At 42.0% G+C, this 15071-nt stretch overlaps 1 protein-coding gene across 1 annotated transcript in view; it reads right to left on the bottom strand.

Moving 5' to 3' along the window:
• Nucleotides 1-1845: 1845 nt before the first annotated feature.
• The window catches only part of LOC112235004 (ly6/PLAUR domain-containing protein 1), a 42895-nt gene continuing 29669 nt past the window's right edge, over nt 1846-15071 (bottom strand). Inside the window, exon 3 of the mRNA XM_024403391.2 lies at nt 1846-2643. Within this exon, the coding sequence (XP_024259159.1) occupies nt 2387-2643 (257 nt within the window). The 3' untranslated portion in view covers nt 1846-2386. The remainder of the gene's footprint in view (nt 2644-15071) is intronic.

Here is a 15071-nt window from a genome sequence, read left to right as displayed (position 1 = left end):
TTAATTTCTCAGGTAGGCTTGCAAAAGCCAGCAACATTGATAAAATGAAATCATTTACTAATATTTGCCATATTATAATAACTATCATGTGCCAACGTACTGCCACCGTCCATGCCATGGTGAAACTTACACTAATGTAGATCTGAAATAATTGGATGGTAAAACTTGCCAGCAGGGCAAGAAAAGCAAGGCAAAGCAATTCAGGCCTTTGTGAAAGTCAGGACAATCCTTGTCCTGCAAAGAAACCTTAATTTTATAGTATTTTTGTTGTTGTTTGCAAGCAGTTGGCATTTAGAACCTAAACGTGGAGTGGAGCTTTAAAGTTATGCGATCATGTGCCCAGCATACAGTACTAGTCAAAAGTTTGGACACACCTATTAGTTCAAGGATTTTTCTTTATTTTTACTATTTTACACATTGCAGAATAATGGTGAATACATCAAAACAATGAAATAACTTATGGAATCATGTTCTAACCAAAAAAGTGTTAAACAAATCAAAATATATTTTATATTTGAGATTCTTCAAAGTAGCCACCCTTTGCCTTTATGACAGCTTTGCACACGCTTGGCATTCTCTCAACCAGCTTCACCTGGAATGCTTTTCCAACAGTCTTGAAGGATTTCCCACATATGCTGAGCACTTGTTGGCTGCTTTTCCTTCACCCCACGGTCCAACTCATCCCAAACCATCTCAATTGGGTTGAGGTCGGGGGATTGTGGCCTGGTCATCTGATGCAGCACTCCATCACTCTCCTTCTTGGTCAAATAGCCCTTACACAGCCTGGAAGTGTGTTGGTCATTGTCCTGTTGAAAAATAAATGATAAGCTCAAACCACTAAGCTCAAACCAGATGGGATGGCGTATCGCTGCAGAATGCTGTGGTAGCCATGGTTAAGTGTGCCTTGAATTCTAAATAAATCACTGACAGTGTAACAAGCAAAGCACCCCCACGCCATCACACCTCCATGCTTCACGGTGGGAACCACAAATGTGGAAATCATCCGTTCACCTACTCTGCGTCTCACAGAGTGGATGAGTCCAAAAATCTCAAATTTGGAGTCATCAGACCGAAGGACAGATTTCCGCCGGTCTAATGTCCATTGCTCGTGTTTCTTGGCTCAAGCAAGTCTCTTCTTATTGGTGTCCTTTAGTAGTGGTTTCTTTGCAGTAATTCAACCATGAAGGCCTGATTCACACAGTTTCCTCTGAACAGTGGATGTTGAGATGTGTCTGTTACTTGAACTCTATGAAGCATTTATTTGGGCTGCAATTTCTGAGGCTGGTAACTCTAATGATATTATCCTCAGTAGCAGACATAACTCTGAGTCTTCCATTCCTGTGCGGTCCTCATGAGAGCCAGTTTCATCATAGCGCTTGATGGTTTCTGCGACTGCACTTGAAGAAACTTTCAAAGTTCTTGAAATGCTCCGCATTGACTGACATTCATGTCTTAAAGTAACAATGGGCTGTTGTTTCTCTTTGCTTATTTGAGCTGTTCTTGCCATAATATGGACGACGGCTTTTACCAAATAGGGCTATCTTCTGTATACCAACTCTACCTTGTCACAACACAACTGATTGGCTCAAATGCATTAAGAAGGAAAGAAATTCCACAAATTTACATTTAACAAGGCACACCTGTTAATTGAAATGCATTCCAGGTAACTACCTCATGAAGCTGGTTGAGAGAATGCCAAGAGGGTGCAAAAAGCTCTCATCAGGGCAAATGGTGGCTACTTTGAAGAATCTCAAATTGAAGATATATGTTGATTTGTTTAACACGTTTTTGGTTACTGCATGATTCTATGTGTTATTTTATAGTTTTGATGTGTCCACTATTATTCTACAATGTAGAAAATAGTAAAAATAAAGAAAAATCCTGGAATGAGTAGGTCTGTCCAAACTTTTGACTGGTACCTTCAAAATTATTTGGCAATCAGCATTTATTTAAAAAAAAACAGTGTTTCCATCATCATTGTAGCAATAAGGAAAGTTCAGCAAAAGTAAAATCCACCCCTGTCAAATGGATAAAAATGATGTTGATCTATATCTTCCGTTTCCATTACACATAGCTTGCTTTTGTCAAATAAACTTGGGTCATTGGTTAACCTGCCTATTGTCTATCAAACATGTGGTGCACCTGACTCACTCGATAAACATATTTGTCAGGATCAATACCTCATTTCAGTCAATGTCTTTAGACCTCAAGTTACTGTCCATATTAGGACATTTTCTAAATATGGTGTCCATATTAGGACAGTGTCACACATCCATTAAAGATATGGACACCATACGGGCTGGGAAACCTTTCACTGAAACACAGGCTGAGTCCAAAAGCTGGACCACAGTCTTGATGAGACCAAACCAGCCAATCATAGGATCTGTCAGCATAATATGGAGGATGGGTGCAGGAGGAAGGGAATAAAAATGAGGGTGAGGCTGTGTGGTGGGATTAGAGACGAGGCAGCAGAGGGAACTCTTTTTCTGGAACTCTGTTTCTTCTGACGCGGTCCATTACAGAGGGGTGTGTTGCAGCAGCTGATGCACACTGAGTTGAGTTTCCCCGTGCAGAACTGCTGGTAGCCAGAGGAGGCGATGAGGCAGGCACCAGACGAGGCGCAGGACTTGCGGTAGTGTTTTCCTGAAAAAAAGGACAGAAACATCGCCATTAGATACTGTATGCCAAGATACTTATAGCACACCTCTGAGGTAAGCTGAGCTGTACTACACTGTGGGCTTGGTTAGCCATCCACCATAGTTGCTGGAACCGGGCTGGTCAGGACGACGTGAAAATAAAATACAGTTTGAATCAGGCAGTCTGTGTATGTCTGTGTGATTGTTTATGGAAAGCAAATCTACACCTAAAATGTGTGGTTTATTAGAGGAGTTCTAATAATTAATACATTGTAATACAGCCATACAGTGCACAGACAAGTTATTAGATCTGGTGTTAGACATTAATGAACATTTGGAAAATCGTCCATCGATCGATTTCCCGATCTCTATGTACAGTGTGTGGCATAACTAAAACATGTATCCAGGGTTCGGGCACTCCAACTAGACGGCGTGGTCAAGGTGAGACTCTTGAGAGAGCTTCTTTACTAATTCAGTGATCCCATAGTGAATCTACAAGCTGTGTCTTCACAAAGAAAACCAATTACCACGTAATGGAGTCAGGTAATGTATGCCCTCTTCAGTACCTTGTTACCAAACGCACAATAGCAGAAGGTGGTCCTCCTGAGTCACAGAAGATGCATTAGTCATCATTCTGAGATAAAAGTCAGTCCATGAAAATTACAATTACAAGGTATGCACCAATAATCACCTGGATGGCTATGAGTTGATTCTCTTGAAGATTATTACCCGTGGCCCTGTCCATTGGTTTTGCATGAAGGTTCTCAAGGCCACCGAATTTCTGTTATGTTCAATATATCGGGCTCTTGAGAATGATTATGTTAAGAATTTTCCAGAGTATGAATTTTCTACAGATAGTCTGCTGTAGTGTAATCATATTGTGAGAGGACATTGGGTGTGGCAGTGCTTATCATTTAGAGTGCAATGTACATGTAGACCTGTGGCATACAATACAGGGAAGACTAAAATTAGCTGAGTCTGAGAGTGATACTTACACTAAATGACCAAAAGTATGTGGACACCTGCTCGTCGAACATCTCATTCCAAAATCATGGTCATTAATATGTAGTTGGGAAGGCTTTCCACTAGATCTTGGAACATTGCTGTGGGGACTTGCTTCCATTCAGCCACAAGAGAGCATTAGTGAGGTCGGGCTCTGATGTTGACCGATTAAGCCTGGCTCGCAGTCAGCGTTCCAATTCATCCCAAAGGTGTTCGACGGGGTTGAGGTCAGGGCTCTGTGCAGGCCTGTCAAGTTCTTCTACACCGTTCTCGATAAACCATTTCTGTATGGCCCCTTCTTTCTACATGGGGGGCATTGTCATGCTGAAACAGGAAAAGTTCTTCAACAAACTGTTGCCACAAAGTTGGAAGCACAGAATCGTAGCATTAAGATTTCCCTTCACTGGAACTAAGGGGCCTAGCCCAAATTATGAAAAACAGCGCATTTCCACTGCTCCAGAGTCCAATGGTGGCGAGCTTTACACAACTCCAGCGACACTTATCATTGCACATGGTGATCGTAGGCTTGTGTGCTGCTGCTCGGCCATGGAGACCCATTTCATGAAGCTCACAATGAACAGTTCTTGTGCTGGCCTTACTTCCAGAGGCAGTTTGGAACTCGGTAGTAAGAGTTGCAACTGAGGACAGACTATTTTTTACGCGCTATGCGCTTCAGCACTCGGCGGTCCCGTTCTGTGAGTTTGTGTAGCCTAGCACTTCACAGCTGAGCCATTGTTGCTCCTAGACATTTCCACTTCACAATAACAGCACTTACAGTTGACCAGGGCAGCTCTAACAGGGCAGACATTTGATGAACTAACTTGTTGGAAAGGTGGCATCCTATGACGGGCCACGTTGTAAGTTCAGCACTTCAGTAATGCCATTTTACTGCCAATGTTTGTCTACGGAGATTTCATGGCTTTGTGCTCGATTTTATACACTTGTCAGCAACAGGTGTGGCTGAAATAGCCAAATCCACTAATTTGGAGGGGTGTCCACATACTTTTGTATATACAGTATAGTGTATGTGAATAACCAGTGTCAACAGGACATGCAAAGCAAAGCATGAAATGCAGTTATAGGGAGAGGCTTAACTCAACACGGAGAACAGTGTCATAAAGAAATAGTTTACAGTTGGTGTCCCATTTACAAAGACAATATTGTAATTCCACTTATCTCTTCCCAACTGGTATCAAACTATCAATTGTGAACAGAGTAAGTATAGCCTACAACATTATGGATTTGTGGGCTAAATGCGAGGGGATGGATATCCTGGCACGCCACAAAGACTCTGAGTGTTTGTAACAAGCAAATCTTTCAGGTCGTGGAACACTGTACTTAAATGAAAGACAACAGCTTAAATGAAATGTAACTTGTCATATGCTTCATAAACAGGTGTAGACTTACTGGCCCTTCCCAACAATGCAGAGAAAGAAAATAGAGAAATAATAGAAAATGAATAACATGTAATAATAAAATGAATAATAAATACACAATGAGTAATGATAACTTGGCACAGGGTACAAGTACCATGTCAATGTGCAGCGGTATGAGGTAATTTAGGTAAACATGTAAATATAACTAGGAATAAAGGGACTAGCCAATAGGATATATAGTATAATAAACAGTAGCAGCAGGATATGTGAAGAGTCAAAAAAGTTAGTGCAAAAAGGGTCAATGCAGTCCGAATAGCTATTTGGTTAACTATTTAACTATTTATCAGTCTCATGGCTTTGGGGGTAGAAGCTGTTCAGGGTCCTGTTGGTTCCAGACTTGGTGCATCGGTATCGCTTGCAGTGTGGTAGCAGAGAGAACAGTCTGTGACTTGGGTGGCTGGAGTCTTTGACAATTTCTAGGGCCTTCTTGGATGGAAGGGAGCTCGGCCCCAGCGATGTACTTGGCTGTACACATTACCCTCTGTAGTGCCTTGCAGTCGGATGCCAAGCAGTTGCCACACCAAGTGGTGATGCAGCCTGTTAAGATGCTCACAGTGATGCAGTTGTAAAACTTTTTTGAGGATCTGAGGGCCCATACCAAATATTTTTAGCCTCCTGAGGGGGAATAGGCATTGTTGTGCCCTCTTCACAACTGTGTTGGTGTATGTGACCATGATAGATCTTTAGTGATGTGGACACTGAGGAACTTGAAGCTCTCGACCCACTCCACCACAGCCCAGTTAATGTAAACGGGGTCGTGGTCAGCCCTCCGTTCCCTGTAGTCCACGATCAGTTCCTTTGTCTTGCTGACGTTGAGGGAGAGGTTGTTTTCCTGGCACCACATTGCCAGGTCTCTGACCTCCTCCCTATAGGCTGATGGTGTTGGAGACATGCCTAGCCATGCGGTCATGGGTGAACAGGGAGTACAGGAGGGGACTAAGCATACACCTCTGAGGGCCCCCCGTATTGAGGGTCAGTGTTCGGGATGTGTTTTGCCTACCCTCAAAACTTTAGGATGGCCCGTTAGGAGGTCCAGGATACAGTTGCAAAGGTAGGTGTTCAGTCCTAGGGTCCTTAGCTTAGTGATGAGCTTGGAGGACACTATGGTGCTGAACGCTGAACTGTAGTCAATGAACAGCACTCTCGCATAGGTGTTCCTCTTGTCCAGGTGGGAGAGGGCATTGTGGAGTGCATTAGAGATTTTGTCATCTGTGGATCTGTTTGGGTAGTATAGGAATTGGAGTGGGTCTAGGCTGTTTCAAAGCATTTCAAAGCCATTTAGACAGGTTACATTGGCATACTTGGGCATGCTATGGTGGTTTGCTTGAAACATGTAGGTATTACAGACTGGATCAGGGAGAGGTTGAAAAGATACTTGCCAACTGGTCAGAGCATGCTCTGAGTACGCATCCTGGTAATCCGTTTGGCTCTGTGACCTTGTGAATGTTAACCTGTTTAAAGCTTACTCAAATCAGCTATGGAGAGCGTGATCATACAGTCGTCTGGAACAGCTGGTGCTTTTATGCATGGTTCAGTGTTGCTTACCTCGAAGCGAGCATAGAAGGCATTTAGCTCGTCTGGTAGGTTTGCGTCACTGGGCAGCTTGTGGCTGGGTTTCCCTTTGTAATCCGTGATAATTTGCCAGCCCTGACACATCCGATGAGCATCAGAGCTGGTGTAGTTGGATTTAATCTTAGTCCTGTATTGACGCTTTCTTTGCCTGTTTGATGGCTCGTCTGAGATTGTAGCATGATTTTTATAAACGTCCAGATTAGTGTTCCGCTCCTTGAAAGTGGCAGCTCTAGCATTTAACTCAGTGTGGATGTTTCCTATAATCCATGGCTTCGGGTTGGGATATGTGTCACGTTCATCATAATGATTGGACCAAGGCGCAGCGTGCGTAGAGTTCCACATATTTTAATAAATCGAAACTCACCAAACAAAACAATAAAGCACAAACGAAACGTGACGCTAACAGTGCTACTAGGCAACTATACATATTCAAGATCCCACAAATCACAATGGGGAAATGGCTACCTAAATATGATCCCCAATCAGAGACCCAATCAGATTACCACAGTTAACACTGTGTAGTTACATAGTAATAAGGGCAACTTAATGTAAAGCATAACCAGGGCATTTTACTCAAAAAACACATTTTCATTTCCTGTCAGTCCACGATTCATATAGTCTCAAAATAGCATTCGTTTGTACCAGGGGTTGGAACCAGATTTATTTTCCAATCGCTCTGTTCTGCGCAGAACCCCTATTTATTTATTTCCGTTCCAGTGTACCGACCAGTGCAGTGGCGCAGCGGTCTAAGGCACTGCATCTCAGTGCTTGAGGCGTCACTACAGACACCCTGGTTCGAATACAGGCTGTATCACAACCGGCCGTGATAGGGCGGTGCAAAATTGGCCCACCGCTCTGGGTTTGGCAGGTGTAGGCCGCCATTGTAAATAAGAATTTGACTTGCCTCGTTAAATAAAGGTTAAATAAATAAAATAAATAAATAAAGTTCTGAACCGTTCGCAGCCCCCCAAAAATAATGGTTCATATAGTTTTCATTCATTTTCCCCCTAATAAATAAACATAGTTTTTACATATAGCTCAATCATTTACTCCACCAATTGGTTTGGATAGAGTAGCTTGCTGTGGAACATGTATGATAGTTGTTTACATGTTTGATGGACAGATAAGTGCAGGTGTGAGATGCATCTGAAATGTTACAGTTGGAGAGAGCTTATCCCAGACGGGTATCAGAGAATCTGCCCCCTTGAATAGAAAGTAACTTTTTTTGAAAAACGTAGAAAAAATAGACTTGACTTATTTCACACCATGTATTCAGCGCACATCACCGAGAGCATTCCTGTGGAACTTAGTGGGGACATGCTTCTGACATCAATTCTGCCAAAAGCAGTACCGAGTGCGTGAATTTCTAACATTTCTTTTCAATTAAACTCTGAAGCCCTTGTCGATATGATTGTCACTCTTACACCATCTATTGATGAATCACAGTTAATTCTGTCATCCACACAGACTCCATTTTCCACATTACAATACATTAGAAAAGACAGACATTCACAATAAACACTGCTTCTGCCAAAGTCACAAATATTATATTGAGACTTGGAACTATCGTTACTATGACATCTAATTGAAAATGAATGGTATTTCATTAAATTATTTTTTATTTCTTATGGTTTATTAACTAACATTTAGTATTGTGTGTCATCAACATGTACAGTGTATGTCTTATGTAGGGATTTCAATGTATAGGCAATTGCTTCAGATTGCAAGTAAGTGGTTAGGAACTGGTGATTTGCACAAAATGAGCTTTGAGTTGTTCCTAATCTAATTCAAGGAAAACAGTCATGACTCAAAATACAGTCATCATAACTCAAATCTAATTTTGTACACAACCATTCAGAAAACAACAAAATGTGCACCTACAAAAGTCTTCACATCTGTGTAGGTAAAGCCCAATAGACTTCATTCATGACTGAACATCAAAGTATAAATACTACCGGTGCTAGCGAACCTTTGAGCCTAGTGTCAAACAAATGTTGGCGCTGAGTTAGTGCTCAGCTGACACCTTGTCTCAGAAGGCCCCTCTAGCATCCCTATTAGTGTACCATTTCAACCATGGAGTTGACACTGTCACTGTGGCTCTCCAATATAAAAGTGGAAACTGAGGTGGTGACATATGTCATTCCATTTAAAATTCTTTGTACACAAATTTGTCATCACAGTGGCATCCTAAGCTGGTAAACATGAGAGTGTTTGAAAAGCTCGGGGGGGGGGGAGGGGATAAGAAAGCCTCGGAGGAGTAGTCCATGACAGCATAGCAAACAGAGAAATATCAAACTGTAGTTTGTTTTCTATTGTCAGGCTACGAAAGTGAAACATTCAATAACCATTCAAACTTTCACCTTGTTTTGTGTATGACGTTCTGTACCTAAGGTTCCATAATTGGTACCTCATGTGAGATCATAGAAATATGCATAATGACATAATTTTAAGCTAATTCGCTAATATGGATGACTGCATGCATTATCTTGAAATTTGCATGCGATTCCTGAGGCACTCTGCCGTCATTTAGATTAAAGTGACAGTGCCACTCTGCCCTTTATGTATTAGGCAGTATGATTGTATTCCATACCAGCAACAATGGTGCTGTAATTTAAAAAGCGTGAGCCGAGTAAGTCTTGCCAATATCATTATAACAAATCTTAGATCACCAGGCAATGGTGAAACACTCATTCATATTGCATGAACGACCATTAAGATTCCAGACACAATCGTGTTTTTGACCAGTTTTCCGCTAAAGGGATTTAATTTCAATTTCAGAGTGAAACTCCAAAGAGTCTGCAGCACTACCCGGTCTAAATTATCGTGTTGAGTTATTTTGTGGGAAAAGAGAGTAAAAAAATGTACCATGTACTCCCAAACACTAATGAGAAATGATATGGTTGGCTGCACGGACAGCGGCGAGTGGACCCTCGTGTGGATCGGTGGGATTTCACTTTTAAATGTGGGTTTTTCTGTGCCATGCAGGCAGAAACGCAGACAAACCTACCGAGTGGCCTTGGCAAATTGGACAGAAAAATAATCATGTGGTTAGAACCTCTACTGTGGTTTCAATAACGGCACTGCGGTGTATTTCAACACAAACAATAATGTTATAGTTACAATAGTTGTAATCTCTGGGTGGCTGAGACTAGGCAGGGCAAATAAATAAATCGCAGCACGTTATTGGACTCATTCAGCACTTTTTAATCCAATTAAGTACAATACCATTGGAAATTAGTGTTGAAAGTTTAATTTATATTCCTAAAACTTAAGTGTAAAATTATGCTGTTACTGCTTCCTGTTTTTCCTGTTTTCCAAATTAATAACCAATATGCAGAAACAGTTTGTGATATATTGAAAAACTAACCATAAAATGTACTATCTACACATACATGTGCAAGAATACTAATCATATTACTTTTAAATTTTTAAAGAAGCACTTTTAATCTGCACACGCACTAAAACCCTGGTGTTTTGACAAGTGGCAATACATCACTGATATCGTTTAGGGGGAAATCAGCTGGTGTGCTGTTGAAACAAAATAATGGTTAGAGAACAACCTGCAGAAGACAGTCAGCTACATTTTGGAGTGAGGCATTGTGATTTGGGGGTCGCCAAAACTGAAAGAGAAACACAACACTTATTTGTCAATCACTCATATCGATATCACGTTGAAATCCATTGCGCGAGAGGGGGAGATCAGCATTTTCAAACTCGGTTCTCGGGACCCCAATGGGTGCATGTTTTGGTTTTTGCCCTAACACTACACCGATGACTCAAATGATCATACCTTGATGATTAGTTGATTATTTGAATCAGTTGTGTAGTGCTAGGGCAAAAAAACAAAACATGCACCCTTTGGGGGAACGATATCACGCTGAATAGAACAGGGGGCAAACGTCTGGGGTGAAGAGCTGTTTAAACCAACACTATTCAAAGGCCACACAGAAACTTGGAATAACCTATACATGGTTTGGTTAGACGAGTACTTGTAGCTTATATCTACAGTATATATTTTGGAATGTCAGATGTTGATTTCGGGAGGCCGCCATCACGGAAAGGGGAACAGACCACCTTTTCTGTTAGTTAGCGTAAATTAATCACGACGGTTCACAGGATATCAACAGTGACAACAGTTGGCTGCTATTTAAGTGATAGTTTGACTGTAAAATCCATGTATTGGTGGGTGGCCAGCTAACTACTATAGAGACCGCCCTGTATTTTCATGCAATTTCATTAACTCAGAGTTCTAAGACCTGCTCATCCCAGCATGTAACAAAATCAAGGGTACAAAACCAAATGTATTGTTCTGTTTTAAGCAATCAAGCTTATGCCATCGTGATGACTATAAACTTTTATACTAACGTCACCAATCTGCGGTAAAGAAGGATGTGTAATTCCATTACATTTTATGGGGTGAAAATGCAAGGTTGTGTAAGTTAGTAACACAAACTGTCCACTTTCAGGAAATGATCACAATATACAATAATTTAATATGGGAAAAGTATTCAACATGTAAATTTAAGATGATAGTAAATGTTGCCCACTCAAAAAATATTGCAACTGTTTTGAACTAATTTAACCATTTAGAGAGTAAAAATTGCTGTCAAACACTATTTAACCGGGTGCTTTTAGACAAGAGCCTCCATAGTGTATGTGCAGCATCCTTAACGTTTGACGTCCCTACTGAGACATCCTTTGAGAGATATCCTTGAAGGACCACTCTGTGTAAATGCGTATCTTCTGATGAAGGCTATATTTTACACTTTCAACGGTTTACTATCAGTTTTATAATGTATCAAACACAACAAAGCATTGAAATTAAATGCCATTAATTATATTATAAATATAAATCTGTCATCAAGATATTTATTTAAAATAAATATATATTTCACCTTTATTTAACCAGGTAGGCAAGTTGAGAACAAATTCTCATTTACAATTGCGACCTGGCCAAGATAAAGCAAAGCAGTTCGACACATACAAGAACACAAAGTTACACATGGAGTAAAACAAGCATACAGTCAATAATACAGTAGGAAAATAAGTATATATACAATGTGAGCAAATGAGGTGAGATAAGGGAGGTAAAGGCAAAAAAAGGCCATGGTGGCAAAGTAAATACAATATAGCAAGTAAAACACTGGAATGGTAGATTTGCAGTGGAAGAATGTGCAAGGCAGAGATAGAAATAATGGGGTGCAAAGGAGCAAAATAAATAAATAAATAAATACAGTAGGGGGAGAGGTAGTTGTTTGGGCTAAATTATAGCTGGGCTATGTACAGGTGCAGTGATCTGTGAGCTGCTCTGACAGCTGGTGCTTAAAGCTAGTGAGGGAGATAAGTGTTTCCAGTTTCAGAGATTTTTGTAGTTAGTTCCAGTCATTGGCAGCAGAGAACTGGAAGGAGATGCGGACAAAGGAAGAATTGGTTTCGGGGGTGACCAGAGAGATATACCTGCTGGAGCGCGTTCTACATATGGGTGCTGCTATGGTGACCAGCGAGCTGAGATAAGGGGGGACTTTACCTAGCAGGGTCTTGTAGATGACCTGGAGCCAGTGGGTTTGGCGATAAGTATGAGGCGAGGGCCAGCCAACGAGAGCGCACAGGTCGCAGTGGTAGGGTAGTATATGGGGCTTTGACAAAACGGATGGCACTGTGATAGACTGCATCCAATTTATTGAGTAGGGTATTGGAGGCTATTTTGTAAATGACATCGCCGAAGTCGAGGATCGGTAGGATGGTCAGTTTTACGAGAGAATGTTTGGCAGCATGAGTGAAGGATGCTTTGTTACAAAATAGGAAGCCAATTCTAGATATAACTTTGGATTGGAGATATTTGATGTGAGTCTGGAAGGAGAGTTTACAATCTAACCAGACAACTAGGTATTTGTAGTTGTCCACATATTCTAAGTCAGAGTAGTGAAGTTGGACGGGCAGGCAGGTGCAGGCAGCAATCGTTTGAAGAGCATGCATTTTGTTTTACTTGTATGTAAGAGCAATCGGAGGCCACGGAAGGGGAGTTGTATGGCATTGAAGCTCGTCTGGAGAGTTGTTAACACAGTGTCCAAAGAAGGGACAGAAGTATACAGAATGGTGTCATCTGCGTAAAGGTGGATCAGAGACTCACCAGCAGCAAGAGCGACATCATTGATGTATACTGTATACTGGAAGAATTGAACTCTGTGGCAACCCCATAGAGACGGCCAGAGTCTCGGACACCTGTTGTCCCCTCCGATTTGACACACTGAACTCTATCAGAGAAGTATTTGGTGAACCAGGCGAGGCAATCATTTGAGAAACCAAGGCTGTTGAGTCTGCCAATGAGGATGTGGTGATTGAATGCCTTGGCCAGGTCAATGAATACGGCTGCACAGTATTGTTTCTTATCGATGGCGGTTAAGCACCCATGACCAGCTCTGAAACCAGATTGCATAGCGGAGAAGGTATGGTGGGATTCGAAGTGGTCAGTAATCTGTTTGTTGACTTGGCTTTCGAAGACCTTAGAAAGGCAGGGTAGGATAGATATAGGTCTGTAGCAGTTTGGGTCAAGAGTGTCCCCCCCTTTGAAGAGGGGGATGATTGCAGTTGCTCTCCAATCTTTGGGAATCTCAGATGACATGAAAGAGAGGTTGAACAAACTAGTAATAAGGTTGGCAACAATTTCGGCAGATAATTTTAGAAAGAAAGGGTCCAGTTTGTCTTGCCCGGCTGATTTGTAGGGGTCCAGATTTTGCAGCTCTTTCGGAACATCAGCTGACTGGATTTGGAATGAAATGGGGAAGGCTTGGGCGAGTTGCTGTGGGGGGTGCAGTGCTGTTGACCAGGGTAGGGGTAGCCAGGGTAGCCAGGTGGAAAGCATGGCCAGCCGTAGAAAAATGCTAATTGAAATTCTCAATTATAGTGGATTTATCGGTGGTGACAGTGTTTCCTATCCTCAGTGCAGTGGGCAGCTGTTTTTCGTGTGTGTGTTCTTATTCTCCATGGACTTTACAGTATCCCAGAACTTTTTCGAGTTTGTGTTGCAAGAAGCAAATTTCTGCTTGAAAAAGCTAGCCTTGGCTTTTCTAACTGCCTGTGTATATTGGTTTCTAGCTTCCCTGAAAAGTTGCATATCACGGGGGTTGTTCGATGCTAATGCAGAACGCCATAGGATGTTTTTGTGTTGGTTATTGGCAGTCAGGTCTGGAGAGAACCAAGGGCTATATCTGTTCCTGGTTCTACATTTCTTGAATGGGGCATGCTTATTTAAGATGGTGAGGAAGGCATTTAAAAAAAAAAACAGGCATCCTCTACTGACGGGATGAGATCAATATCCTTCCAGGATACCCCGCCCAGGTCGATTAGAAAGTTCTGCTCGCTGAAGTGTTTCAGGGAGCGTTTGACAGTGATGAGTGGAGGTCGTTTGACCGTGGACCCATTGCGGATGCTGGCAATGAGGCAGTGATCGCTGAGATCTTGGTTGAAAACAGCAGAGGTGTATATAGAGGGCAAGTTGGTTAGGATGATATCTATGAGGGTGCCCTTGTTTACGGCTTTGGGGTGATACCTGGTAGGTTCATTGATAATTTGTGTGAGATTGAGGGCATCAAGCTTAGATTTTAGGATGGCTGGGGTGTTAAGCATGTTCCAGTTTAGGTCGCCTAGCAGCACGAGCTCTGAAGATAGATGGTAGGCAATCAGTTCACATATGGTGTCCAGAGCACAGCTGGGGGCAGAGGGTGGTCTATAGCAGGCGGCAAAGGTGAGAGACTTGTTTTTAGAGAGGTGGATTTTCAAGTAGAAGTTCACATTTTTGGGGTACAGACCTGGATAGTAGGACAGAACTCTGCAGGCTATATTTGCAGTAGATTGCAACTCTGCCCCCTTTGGCCGTTCTGTCTTGTTTGAAAATGTGGTAGTTGATGAAGATTTCAGAATTTTGGTCTTCCTAAGCAAGGATTCAGACACGGCTAGAACATCCAGGTTGGCAGAGTGTGCTAAAGCAGTGAATAAAACAAACTTAGGGATAAGGGTTCTAATGTTAACATGCATGAAACCAAGGCTATTACGGTTACAGAAGTCATCAAAAGAGAGCGCCTGGGGAATAGGAGTGGAACTAGGCACTGCAGGGCCTGGATTCACCTCTACATCATCAGAGGAACAGATGAGGAGTGGGATAAGGGTACGGCTAAAAGCTATGAGAATTGGTCATCTAGAACGTAAAAGGAGGTTTCTGGGGGCGATAAAATAGCTTCAAGGTATAATGTACAGACAAAGGTATGGTAGGATGTGAATACAGTGGAGGTATTGAGTGATGATGAGAGAGATATTGTCTCTAGAAACATCATTGAAACCAGGTGATGTCATGGCATGTGTGGGTGGTGTAACTGAAAGGTTGGATAAGGTAGCAGGGCTAGAGGCTCTACAGTGAAATAAGCCAATA

Source organism: Oncorhynchus tshawytscha, linkage group LG03 (assembly GCF_018296145.1).
Source record: "Oncorhynchus tshawytscha isolate Ot180627B linkage group LG03, Otsh_v2.0, whole genome shotgun sequence".
NCBI classification, from domain to species: domain Eukaryota; kingdom Metazoa; phylum Chordata; class Actinopteri; order Salmoniformes; family Salmonidae; genus Oncorhynchus; species Oncorhynchus tshawytscha.
The sequence above is the reverse complement of the archived record's forward strand: the minus strand, read 5'-3'. Positions and strand labels throughout refer to the sequence as shown.